Genomic DNA, 12,180 nt, shown 5'->3' with positions numbered 1-12,180 from the left:
CTTATTTTTAGATTTATTAACATCTATATGAATGTGAATAATGCTAAAAAAATTTACATTATGAAACGGAGGAAACATGCTATTATGAAATATCTGAAAAAAATTAGTTATCTTTTTATATTTTAGAATAGGGGTAGTAATATAAAATATGGTAGATGAGGAATAAAGTACTGCCTCGGGGTTTTAAAAAATCCCTTATATTTTAGGGTGAATTTGAAGGGTGTAATCCCTATAGTATTTTGGATTTTTTTTTTGCTTGGGCGAGCCCCTGGGTGCACATAGCAAAACAAGGCAACACACGTGTATAAAGAAAGAAAGTGAGCAGATTGCCTTTTGTCCAGTCCAGCCCTCAAAAATTTCCCCCAAAACTCGTGCCCCTTCTTCTTCTTCTTCTTGCCGAGGAAGCCAAAGCAGCGGGAGCAAAGCGGAGCGCAATGGCGGGGTCGTCGGAGCCGACGCGGGTGATGGTCGCGGTGAACGAGTCCTCGATCAAGGGCTACCCGCACCCCTCCATCAGCTGCCGCGCCGCCTTCGACTGGATGCTCTCCAAGCTCGTCCGCTCCAACGCCGCCGGCTTCCACCTCCTCTTCCTCCACGTCCAGGTCCCCGACGAGGACGGTACGCGCCGCCCTCTCTCCCATTGTTCTCGCGGGAATCCCCCCGCACACCACCGACCGTGGGGTGGTGGGCTGCTTTTGCTTTGCTGTTGCTGCGTCTTCGAGGTGCTCGATGGAATGCCTCGGTTCTAGCTCTTTGCAATCTCGTGATTTTGGTGGTAGATCGTCTCCAAGCGTATCCTAGGAGTTCGCAACACTAAGGTGGTTCTGATCGATTTACTGTGTACAAATTCATTAAAACTGCTGCGACCTGTGTGGCTGTGGAGTGTTAGGTTCCTCTGACGAGCGTGGCCGCGTGGGTTGTGGACAAGGTCCTCTGCGCGGGGGGGGGGGGGGGGGGGGGGGGGGGGGTGGGGGCTGGTACTATTTCAGGATAAATCGATGCTATGCTGTTTTTAAGAAGGTCATACGTGTTAATAGATGGCTATTGGCCTATGGTTTGGTAGTTGGCACGGTATCTGAATAAGCTCTATCACTAATGACAGGTGCAGAATCTTTTGCCGGACTTATTGAGTGTTTCATGAACTCCAAAGGATTATTTCCCCAAGTCAAATGACCATGATGATTTAGTATTTAAATTAGTTTTGACCATTTATTTTAAAGTAGCTTTGACTGTTTCTGGATTCTAAGGCCCTTTCGCCAGGGCAGAGGCGGGGGTATTTTAGTGTTTACCAGTAAGTTGAATATATGCAAAGTTCATATGATCTTATCAAATATGTGCAGGGGTACTGCGAGGTGTAAAAGAAAATATGATTGATTTGTCCTCTCTGTTGGGTTTAGGACTAGCGAATGTGGTTGGTCATTCTGCATACACACTGTTGTTGTTTTTTCCTCGGTGCTCTTTTGAATTGTACAGATGTGACAAAATTTGACTGAATGCAGAAGCTCTTTTTGTCATCTTATCATAACTGGCCTTATGCTTCTTCGACTTAATTTGTATTATTACTGCTCTACTAGGAGAATGCTTAATAATGTTACACATATAGTTCCCATCATCAGTCATCGATCCTATTGTGTTGATGTGATATTGCCTATGCATATCTTCCATACTTTGATGGAATAGAGCTCTGATAAATCACAGAATTTGAAGTCAATATCGTTTTTGAATCCTTTAGATCATCCACTTGCCACAAATAGCATATTTCTGACTCACTTGGTTTTCTTTAAGTTTGCCAGCTAAATCTGTTGTTTTCTCTTTTGAGCCACTGTCTAGTACTACACTACTACTTATTCATTTCTGGTGTTCAAGGAAATGCTTCTGCTGTGGGAAGATCAAACTCTCTATGACCTATTTCCCAAGTTATTCTATTATCCAGTTTTGAGGTTGATGGTCCAGTGCCTTGTATAGAAACTTGTCAATTTTGTTTTTCTGCTTCCTTTTATTTCCATTCAGATGACACAGTTTCATTGCTCCAAATGAATTTGACCTGAATACTGCTTTCTCATGTTTTTTGGACCACGATACACTTAAGCTGATACCTGAATTTCAGTACAGGGTGTCCAAAGCTTAGGCAGCACTTATCTTAAAATCTTCCTTTTTGTATTATCTTACCTATTTTTTTGTTTCTTTGCTGGAGTGAGATAGTTTCTTTGTCTATAAAAGATCTACCCACAAACTTCATCAGTATGTGCTGTATTTTATATTACAAACCATAATACAATTATCTCTTATTTTTACAAAGTCTATTGAAGTAAACAAATCTACAGAAGTCCTGCATTCCTGCCTTTAGATGTTTTGTCATGCTTTTGGCTCAGTTGATGTTGGTGTTTAGCCCTTATCATTGAGTGACTTTAGTTCCCATGCAATGTGCCCACTTAAACAGTTGTATTTTTGGATAATTATTTTTTCTATCTAATCACCTTTTTTTTTGTTTAATCAAAAGGATTTGATGATATGGATAGCATCTATGCATCTCCACCAGACTTTCAGAGAATGAAACAGAGAGACAAGATAAGAGGGCTTCACTTGCTCGAGCACTTTGTGAATCAATGCCATCAACTGGAGGTAATCAAACCTCCATATTTCTTTTCAGTCCTTTTCCTGAGGATGGTTAATTGAAATTGGTCAGCACACAGAAAATTAAGTGTGTTTTCTTGACTATTGCAGACTCCAATAGCCAATAGTACTGATCTTTTTTGTTTCATGTTCTGGCGTTTGTCTAATTATTTGCAGATAAAATGTGAAGCATGGATTAAACAAGGGGATCCAAAGGAAGTCATCTGCAGCGAGGTGAAGAGAGTTCAACCAGATCTTCTAGTTGTGGGAAGTAGGGGCCTTGGACCATTTCAGAGGTAATTTATGTCAAAATGACTGTGATTGAACTTGTCAGCATTTTATTTTAAAAGTTATGCACATATAAGTATTCTTCATTGTGTGTTATGATGGTTGCGCACATACGACCTCCAGTTTCAAATATAAATCGTTTTAGACTTGTGCACAAGAAACTCACATGACTTTGTTACCCTTCATCTATACTAAGTTGGAAATGATGAGACATTTATTTGTGAGGATGATACCGTTAATTTGGTAGGGCAAACATGGAAGCTAAGTGGTAAAGTTGCATAGAAGTTCTAAAGTTGACTTATATTTAGGAATCGGGAAAGAGTTAGAAAGGCTAAAACAGCTTATACTTGGAATTGAAGGGAGTACTTTGATAAGATGATCCATCACTAGGTGTGCATTGTCCAAACTAAGATATAATACTATGTGTTTATTTCTAAAAATTGTGCTGAATTGAGCAAGTAATACAGGATGACTGGGGGTGTTTGAACAATTGATTTCATGCTGTTTGATATTTCTAACAAGTGATGGTTGTTAGGATACAGTCTTTTTTCTATTTCATTTTCTGTCCATTATGTGAGGGAAATGGTATTGTACTCTGAAGGCGTACCTACTGTTAGTCGTGTCATAGCATCTTGCTTGTTTTTTTTTTTTTGATAAGATTTACGCTTCATATGTACAATATCTTGCCCCTTCCATATTGAACTTGTGACATCTTAAACAGCTATTGTGTTACTATGCTAGGAAAAAAGACAAGCAACAATTTTCCGAACTCAAATTTCTGTTGAAATCCATGTTGGTTACCTAAAGGATTTATAAAATACCTTAAGCACAATAACACTGGTTCTTTGGGGCTGGCTGTAACATGATTAGTGGAGATAAATCAAGTATGACACGTACTAGATTAACTTTGTGAACTATTTACATTGTCTCGTTCTGATAAGCTGGGTTGCAACTTAATTCTGTACCAGATATAACATACTTGCCAGGTTGGCATGTATTCCCAACTACAAAATGGATATGTCCAAACATTACGTCTTTATCTCGACTTCCTTTTTATGATATAAACCTGCTATTCCTAAAGCTATAATCATCAGCATGAGTATAATTAGCTTTCTGCTGACTTATTATTTTGAGAACTGAATGGACCAAACAAACTTAAAAGTTTTTTTTTTTTTTTTTTGCTACTCCCTTGCAGCATGTAGTGGAAGCATAGGCCCATATGGAACGGGTGAAGAAAAAAAATGAAAACATTAGGGAAAAACATATGAAACTCATAGGTTGTTTACTTGTTTATGCCTCACTAGAAAAAAATACACAATTTTGGGGTGAAAGATACAAAGGAAAAGGATCATGAGGGCCAACCTCATGATAGATTGGCCTTTTGTTTTTAAGCCAATCCATAAGAAATCTAATGGATTTATAGGAGCTCACCCTTTTATACCGGAGTGCCAAATCAAAATGTTTCTAATACCTTCAAAATTCATCCAAAAAATCCTTTTGTTTCAAACACCCCCGTTTTCAAGAATACACAAACGATTTGCATATCATTGCATTAAGATGAAAGTAGTTTACAAGGAACCTAAACCAGTCCAAATGTTAAACATCTAGACTAATCAACCAGGACCGAAACACAACAGTTAGCGAACTACTGTACTATGTATGGCGCTGTCATTTCTCCTTTTGGTCATAGTGGTTCTGATATCGTCCCAAAAGTCAGTTTCTCAAGTTTGCAAGTTGATTGTGCATGCAGCGTGCATACTTATTTTTATTTTTGTGAGCATGCGTGTGTGCTTGTGCCTTTGTAATTATGAAAAAAAGACTTTGGTATTCGTGCGCTCTAGACAAGATGTTGCCTTGTAAATCAAGCAGCAGTAGAGCGTGCCTACTGTGGAAAAAAGCCTATGGAGTAACCCTAATGATAAACACTCATTTGATATTTTCTTTAGAATGTCGCACTTCTAATAGAAAGACTTTATGATTCAGTGGCCTATACGGGTAGAACTAATAATATCTCCAGCTTGTGTTGTAGTCTTGTACAGTTGTACTATGAAATAGCTAAATTTTAGGACAGCTGGAGCAGTTATCTGTGCAGAACTAATCCTGTCATTCATAGAGAACATGATAATTTTCTGTGACCAATATAAATCATGTAGTTTGAATAAAATCTTACCAAGTTGTTGCTTTTTTCCCAATTCAGGAAATGAATGGGATGTAGTATTGTAGTACATTTTATCTATGCAATGCTATATGAGACTGAATTGGAAGAAAAATATCTACTTATATAGACTTCTACTATCACACAAGCTATTTTTTTGCATCTTCATGATTTTCTGTTTAATCTACGAAGAATTGTTAGATCATTTTTTTAACAAGTACATTGTACTTCTGTTTTTTTTTTTTTTGGTAGAAGAATTACTACAGAAACTTATATGTGAATGAGAACAACGTACACCTGCATATCGAAAAATGTATATTGCTCATTGATATTCTGTAACGTGTTGTCTTGAATTGCGCCATGGTTATTCCTGTTTTACTTGTACTAATGACTGGTGCTGTTAATCGCGTTGCAGGGTTTTCGTGGGCACAGTGAGCGAGTTCTGTGTTAAGCATGCCGACTGTCCAGTCATCACCATCAAACGGAAGGCCGATGAAGCACCGCAGGACCCTGTTGATGATTGATCCCTTCAATGTCATACTTGAGAATGAGATATTCTTCACTGCTCAATGGGTTTAATGTACAAAATACAATATGGTAGTAGTGCTTGGAACTAGTACAAATCTTTGCCCAGTCCACCCCAAAACTAGAGTGAAGATGAAGAACACTATTGCGACAAGAGGTTGTATCCTATATGAGATACATCCAAGTTTGTTATGAACCTAAGCTACCTTGATGATGAATCACGTACTGGGCTTCGCAGAAATGAATGTTCCACCCCTTATCTGCCCTTGCCTGACCACATTTGCAGGGTACCTGAAACCTGGGGGCATGGGCATGCCGTGCTGCGGATGGTGTTGGGGCATGCCATGCTGCTGCGGATGGTGTTGGTGTTGGTGTTGTTGATGTTGCTGCTGATGCCCTTTGCCGTCTCCCTTGCTGTCGTTCTTCCATGCTGCAGGTTTCCCTGGGGTGAACTTGATCTCGAAGCCGTCGTCGATGTCGTGGATCATGGCGCGGGAGCTCGCCATCGGCTTCATCACCGGGTACTTGATCTCGAACCCCTTCTCCAGGTCGCCGCCGACGGCATTGATGCCGTAGAACTGGTCCTCGGCGGAGGCCGCCCTCTTCTTGGAGAGCCGCCGGCCGCAGAGCCGGCCGACGACGCAGGCGGCGACGGCGAGGAAGGTGATCACGGCGAGCACGGTGAACACCGGGCCGAACGAGCCCCTGGACGTGGTGGCCGGCTGCGCGTGCATGATGGAGTTGGAGGTTGGATAGTAACCCATGGGCTGAGGTAAAGACGCCATCTTCCACTTCTCTTGTGTCACTCTTCTGCTGGTTTTTAGCTCTTGTTGCAAAGCTACTGCTCACTGCTCTTCACTCTTCTCTGCCTCTTCTTGACTAGGAAATGGCTTGTGTGATGGAATGGAAGTGTCTCCTTGAGCTCAGAGGCAGGGGTGGTCCTTTTATGATGGAGGAGGTAAGAGGACCCGGATTTGAATTGCACAAATTCCTTTTCGTATTGGCAAGCTAGGCATTGCTATGATGGTGTTGCCCATCTTTTCATTCTGTTTTTTTTTCTCGCGGAGATCTTTGAACGCATTGGGGCGCGAGAAAGGCGAGTGCTTTGGGATCTCTTTGGAGCAGTTCAATGCGAGCTTGGAATAACGTCTCGGTATGCAGCCGCAGCCTGCATTCCTGCCTGTTCTCTCTCTCACTCTCACTGTTTTCTTCCGTGCTTTTGCTTTTGGACGTTGCATTGGATCAAAGCAACCGTCGCAGCAGGGAGAAGGCCCGGGCAGCGACATCACATCGCTTTGGCTTCCTTTGATTGCTTTCCCACCTTCGCTTTAGCAGATTGTGGGGGCAACGAGGAATGAGCGCCAGGGCCACTAGACTGGTCGCCTTTCTTGGGCATGCCGATGGATGGCAGCAGCAGCTTGCCGTCGCCATTGGCATGTTGCTGCCTCCTCCTCCTCCTCCAGGCCCCTCCTTCAAATTCCCTGAGGTGACATCTTGGGGGCCTGTTCATCATAAGGTTTTGCTCTTACCATGATTTGTTTTCGGTGAATGCTCTGGCTCTCGATTGAACAGGGTAGGTGAACTCGTGGGCAGTATTATTAGGTCTAGCGTATGTACGAATAGCTACGTGGAACTCGTTATGATGGTCGATCGTTGAGATGCACTCTAGTCCTACTGCTAGAACCAACGAGGAGTTTTAGATGACGTTGCAGTCTCCTGTGGTCAAGTGTCGTTTTCAAAAAAAAGAAAAAAGAAGAAGAAGGAACCACGCACTTCAACTCGAATTAGTTTGCAGAGAATTTCATTGAGCTCTTACAAGGTAAGTATATTCTTACAAAAATAAGTAAAAATCGAAGAACAAACAATTCGATTTGTGAATCGGCAAGAATTCCTCCGGATGGTACCTGTCCTGAAGTGAGGCCTGAAGTACTTGAACTGAGGACTGAGGCGGACCTAAAGTGCTTCAATTAGGGCGACCGGAGCGGCAGTGGCATGATGCGCGGTGCTGTAGCTGGGCACGATTCGGTCGCGTCACGCCGCGTTGCCGCTGCTTTGCTCGGCCGCCGCTGTCCGCACTCGAGAGATTCCTGCCAGGTCGACCCAGGTGTCGCATCGTAATCCATGCCCGTGTTGTCACCCTCACGCAGGAGAGGAAAGCGGCAGAGGGAGGGCTGCCAGTTTGGACGCTATACAGGTGATGAGCACCCCGGCGACAAGCGTTCTGGAGTACTACGAGGGCAGTACCGACTACGGGCGCATAGTGGTACAGTACACTACTGTACCACATATCGTATCGGAGGCTCAGAGCACAACCTGCAGTGCAGGATTGCAGCAGCCAGCAGGAGCTCGGACAGTCAGCCGGACCACGTCCTCCGATGATTCACCGTTCACGAACCTGTTTGAGAAAAACTGGATCTGCATTTTGGACTACATCTACTGGCTGCGGTTCCATCCGCTTCTCCCGCCCCCATCCGGATCGAGCATCAAGGGTGAAGGTAGAGGGAAGAGAGGACGCACCGGTGGTCCGCCGCCGCCGCCCCTCGCCGGTCGTCCGCCGCCGCCCCTCGTCCGCCCGGCCGCCGCGGCGCCCCTCGCCCGCCTGGCCGCCGCCGAGCCCCTCGCCCGCCCGGCCGCCGCCGCCCCTCGCCTTCCCGGCCGCACAGCCACCGCCGCCCCTGCAAAGAAGTAGTAGTAGTAGTACTAGCAGCCCATGCCGCTGCTCCTCCGCTCGGCGCCGCCCTGCCCCGTTGCGCCGCCCAGCAGCCCGAGCGGCCGCCGCCTCCGTCGCGCTGCCCAGCAGCCCGTGCCGCTGCTCCTCCGCTTGGCGCCGCCCGCACCGCCTTGCTCGCTAGCTCGCCCACATCGCCATCGCCTCTCCATCTCCAGTCCACTCGCGTTTTTCTTTTTTTTTTTTAAGCGAGAGGATAAGTCCGTTCGCTAGCTAGTTCCTGTGGATTAAAAAGTCCACTCATGTAGCGATTAGATTTTTGCTGTGCTTTTATATTCATTCTATTGATGTTGCTACGAATTTATCAAAAAAAAAGCTTCACTCAATTGAAATACATCAATTAAAAAATTATCCATTAAAAATATATCCGTTAAAATTTACTCATTTCAAAATATTATTGTGATTAATAACACAATTAAAATTTAATAGTTTAAAATATATCCCTTAAAAACACAAATATAAGGTTAGTTGGAAGATAATACTAAAATATAGGAGGGTGGGATATGGATGATGTAATATAGATGATCTGTTGGAGTGGGGAATTTTTTTTGAATGACTATCTATATAGGCATTTGGAGGTCAAATATGGATGAGCTGCTAGGAATACTCTAAGAACTAATCTCACAATGTATAAGGTTTACTGTAGAGGCTTTGGTGGTATTTGAATGGGAGGGACATCCCAAACAGTCTCTTAAGACCCACCCTTATATTCGTATTGTGGCTGCCCTTACCCGTCTCTCCCTTTTATGAATGGAATGGGCAATATTTTTTGCTTGGAAGATGCTCAAGTCTGCTGGATTGGGATTGGGAGGTAGGAGTAGGTGGCTTGTTCGTACACTGGCGTTGCACTTCTTTAGATTGGTTGTCGCTACTGCCCAGACAAACTGGCTAGACTAAAGTCTAGGAAGTCTAGGACCTGGCGACCTGCACCTCGCTTCAGCTTGCCTGAGAAATTTGGAAGGACAAGGACCTGGTGCGCTGGTGCCTACGAAAAAACTATTATACGTTCATTTTGGATTTTTTCCATTACCCATTTGAAAAAAAAGTACAAATTACCCCCAAACTATCGCGGTCGTCCGAATTACCCCCATGAACCATAAAACCGGACATTCTTCACCCCCAACCATGCAAACCGGACGAATTACTCTCCTCGACCTAATCAACGGTGGTTTTGGTCTACATGGCGTACGCGTGACAGTCCAGTCAGCAATTTATTTATTAAAAAATAGGTGGGCCCCATCTGTCATACACCTATTGCACTTTCCCCTTTCTCTCTCTTCTCTCTCTCACTCTTCCCCTCTCTCTCTTCTCTCACTCTCTGTCTCACGCGCACAGCGGCAGGCGAGGGGCGGCGAGCGGCGGCGGGGTGCGGCGGCGGCGGAGGAGGCGAGGCGGCGGAGAGGGGACGAGGCGAGGTTGTCCCATGGGTTTCATCTGGTTGTCTCATGCTCTCATCGATCGGTCAGTGTGTGTCGTGTTCGATCGATCTACATGTACAGATGATCGATCAGTCGATCGGATCAATCGCCATGTTTTTGTTGTGTTTGGTGATGAGATGGTGGTTAAGTGGTATGGTTAGTGTGCGCTAATGGCGGTGGTTTGGTTTGGGAGTGGTTGTGTGCGTGTGGTTGCAGGGTGGAGAGCTTCATAGAGCACCAGGATACGTGTAACTCTGGACGGGTGCGCGGCGAGGTCGTGCCCGTGGTGACGATGCTGCCGGTCATCCGTCCCGCGGCGCTGCGGCATCGTCATCATCATCCGCTGCCGCCGCCTGAGCTGCAGCTCCTCCCGGCGTCCACCACGCTGCCGTTGGCCGCCGCGTTCTCGTCCAACTCCACGACCACCGGCTCCTCCTCCCACGAGCAACACGCGACGACGATGACGACGACGAAGCTGCAGCTCTCCATCGGCCCCACCGCCGTCGTCGTCGTCGCAGCGTCCGACGGCGGCGCCGCGGCCGCGGCAGCAGGAGGGGAGGAGGAGGAGCAGCGGGAAGAGGTGAGGCGCGCGCTGGAGGAGAAGGCCACCACGGACGCGGCGCGGGAGCGGGCGCGCGAGGAGGCCGCGGCAGCGGAGCGCGCGCTGGAGGACGCCTGCCGCCGCCTCGCTTCGCTCGAGCAGCGCAAGCTCCCCCTCCCCCTCCCCTCCTTCGCTGCACCCCGCCGCCGCTCGCCGCCTCATCCCCGACGCTCGCCACCGTCCTCCCCGCCGCTCGCCTCCTCCGCCGCACCCCGCCGCCGCTCGTCTCCTCAGCCGCACCCTGTCGCCGCTCGCCTCCTCCTCCACCGCCGTCGCCTCGCCTCGCTCGAGCAGCGCGAGCTCCCGCTGCTGCCGTCGCCTCGCCTTGCCGCCACCGCCACCGCTCGCCGCCCCCGCCTGCCGCTGTGCGCGTGAGACAGAGTGAGAGAAGAGAGAGAGAAAAAGTGCAATAGGAGTATGACAAATGGGTCCCACATTTTTTTAATAAATAAATTGCTGACTGGATTGCCACGCGTACGTCACATAGACCAAAACCACTGCAGATTGGGTTGAGGGGGGTAATTCGGCCGGTTTGCATAGTTAGGGGTGAAGAATGTCCGGTTTTGTGGTTCAGGGGGTAATTCGGACGGCCGCGATAGTTTAGGGGGGTAATTCGTACTTTTTCCTACCCATTTACCCTTCTGAAAACGTTTTCCTGCCTCAATTCAAACGGAAAAGGGAAATGAATTATAAACTCTCGAGTTTTTTACATGTCATTTAAATAATTATGAAAAAATATTAAAAACATTCAACAAGATAAATTACTATGTTATATATCACTACGCAAACATAGAAGTTAAATTTTGATTTCTACAAGTTACAATAAAATAAACAAATTAATGTATATTATAGGGCTTGTTCACTTTGCTACCATTTTCAACCTTATTTTTTTTTGCAAAGTTACCAAAAAAGTGGCTACATTTAGTTTGTTGCCAAATTTTAGTAAGTACATATGAAATCTTGCCAAAATTTTGGCAACCTTACTATGGGGACACCCGATAAAGTCACGGTGTCCCATGAATACGTAACTGCCTAGGATGTTCAGTTACGCATGAAATGATATAAAAGCATAAACTTCGATTATACAATACTTAAGTCACTTAGTTCACAACACAACATAAATACAAACCATTACATATATGGCCTATAAAGCCTTATTTCTACAAACAGATAAACTGCTAGACTCAACCACAGAACTGCCTGAGCGTAGGATGACCTGGAAATCATAGCTGTCCCACTCTAACGGGTCAACAGGATCTTCACAAGCATCCTCCTCCTCATGATCTGAACTCATTTATGAGTACAAAAGGTACTCAGCAAGACATGCTTATGATAGCAAATGCAATAATTGCAATATAAAACATGCAGTATTGAGAGCTGGAAGGTTTAAACCCTAACCTTAACAGTTATTTCATATAGCCTAACTTAATAAACATATGATATAAACAACACTATTGAACATTTAATTTAAACAATAATAATGAGCATAAAAATATAAATTTTACTTATAAATAACATGAATAGAACATTAGATAATAAATAAGTTAACCATATTAATTAATAGCCATTTAGTTTAACTTGTGCCCATAATCTGGAGTCACCCATAGACACATCTCCATTAACCGGGAGCACGGCGTATTCGAATTCTCAACGACTCTGCAGCGTCTGCCCAGCCTTACCCACACGATACCCATAGTTGGTCGGGCTGAAAAGTAACAAGGTGTAATATTGCTCCATATATCTCTCCCTTCTGCCTAGTAAGTTAAAGGATGCTCGGGATGTTGCTCGGAGTGATCCGGTCCGAGGTGTGTGCCAACCTACCTCCGCATCCACTTACCATTGTTCGTTACTC

General features: G+C 45.3%; 2 protein-coding genes across 2 annotated transcripts; one reads left to right on the top strand and one right to left on the bottom strand.

Annotated features, from left to right (window-relative positions):
* The first annotated feature begins 337 nt into the window (after positions 1 to 337).
* On the top strand, positions 338 to 5,822 carry LOC127762795 (universal stress protein A-like protein). The gene is made up of 4 exons (XM_052287287.1): positions 338 to 618; positions 2,501 to 2,622; positions 2,791 to 2,909; positions 5,472 to 5,822. The coding sequence occupies exons 1-4, from the start codon at positions 435 to 437 to the stop codon at positions 5,578 to 5,580; spliced, it is 534 nt and encodes a 177-aa protein (XP_052143247.1). The 5' UTR covers positions 338 to 434; the 3' UTR covers positions 5,581 to 5,822.
* LOC127762794 (uncharacterized) lies at positions 5,595 to 8,531 on the bottom strand. Its single transcript, XM_052287286.1, has one exon. The coding sequence runs from the start codon at positions 6,364 to 6,366 to the stop codon at positions 5,800 to 5,802; it is 567 nt and encodes a 188-aa protein (XP_052143246.1). The 5' UTR covers positions 6,367 to 8,531; the 3' UTR covers positions 5,595 to 5,799.
* Between the last annotated feature and the right edge of the window lie 3,649 nt (positions 8,532 to 12,180).

This window comes from Oryza glaberrima, chromosome 2 (genome assembly GCF_000147395.1).
Source record: "Oryza glaberrima chromosome 2, OglaRS2, whole genome shotgun sequence".
NCBI lineage: Eukaryota > Viridiplantae > Streptophyta > Magnoliopsida > Poales > Poaceae > Oryza > Oryza glaberrima.
This window is presented reverse-complemented; position numbering and strand designations above follow the sequence as displayed.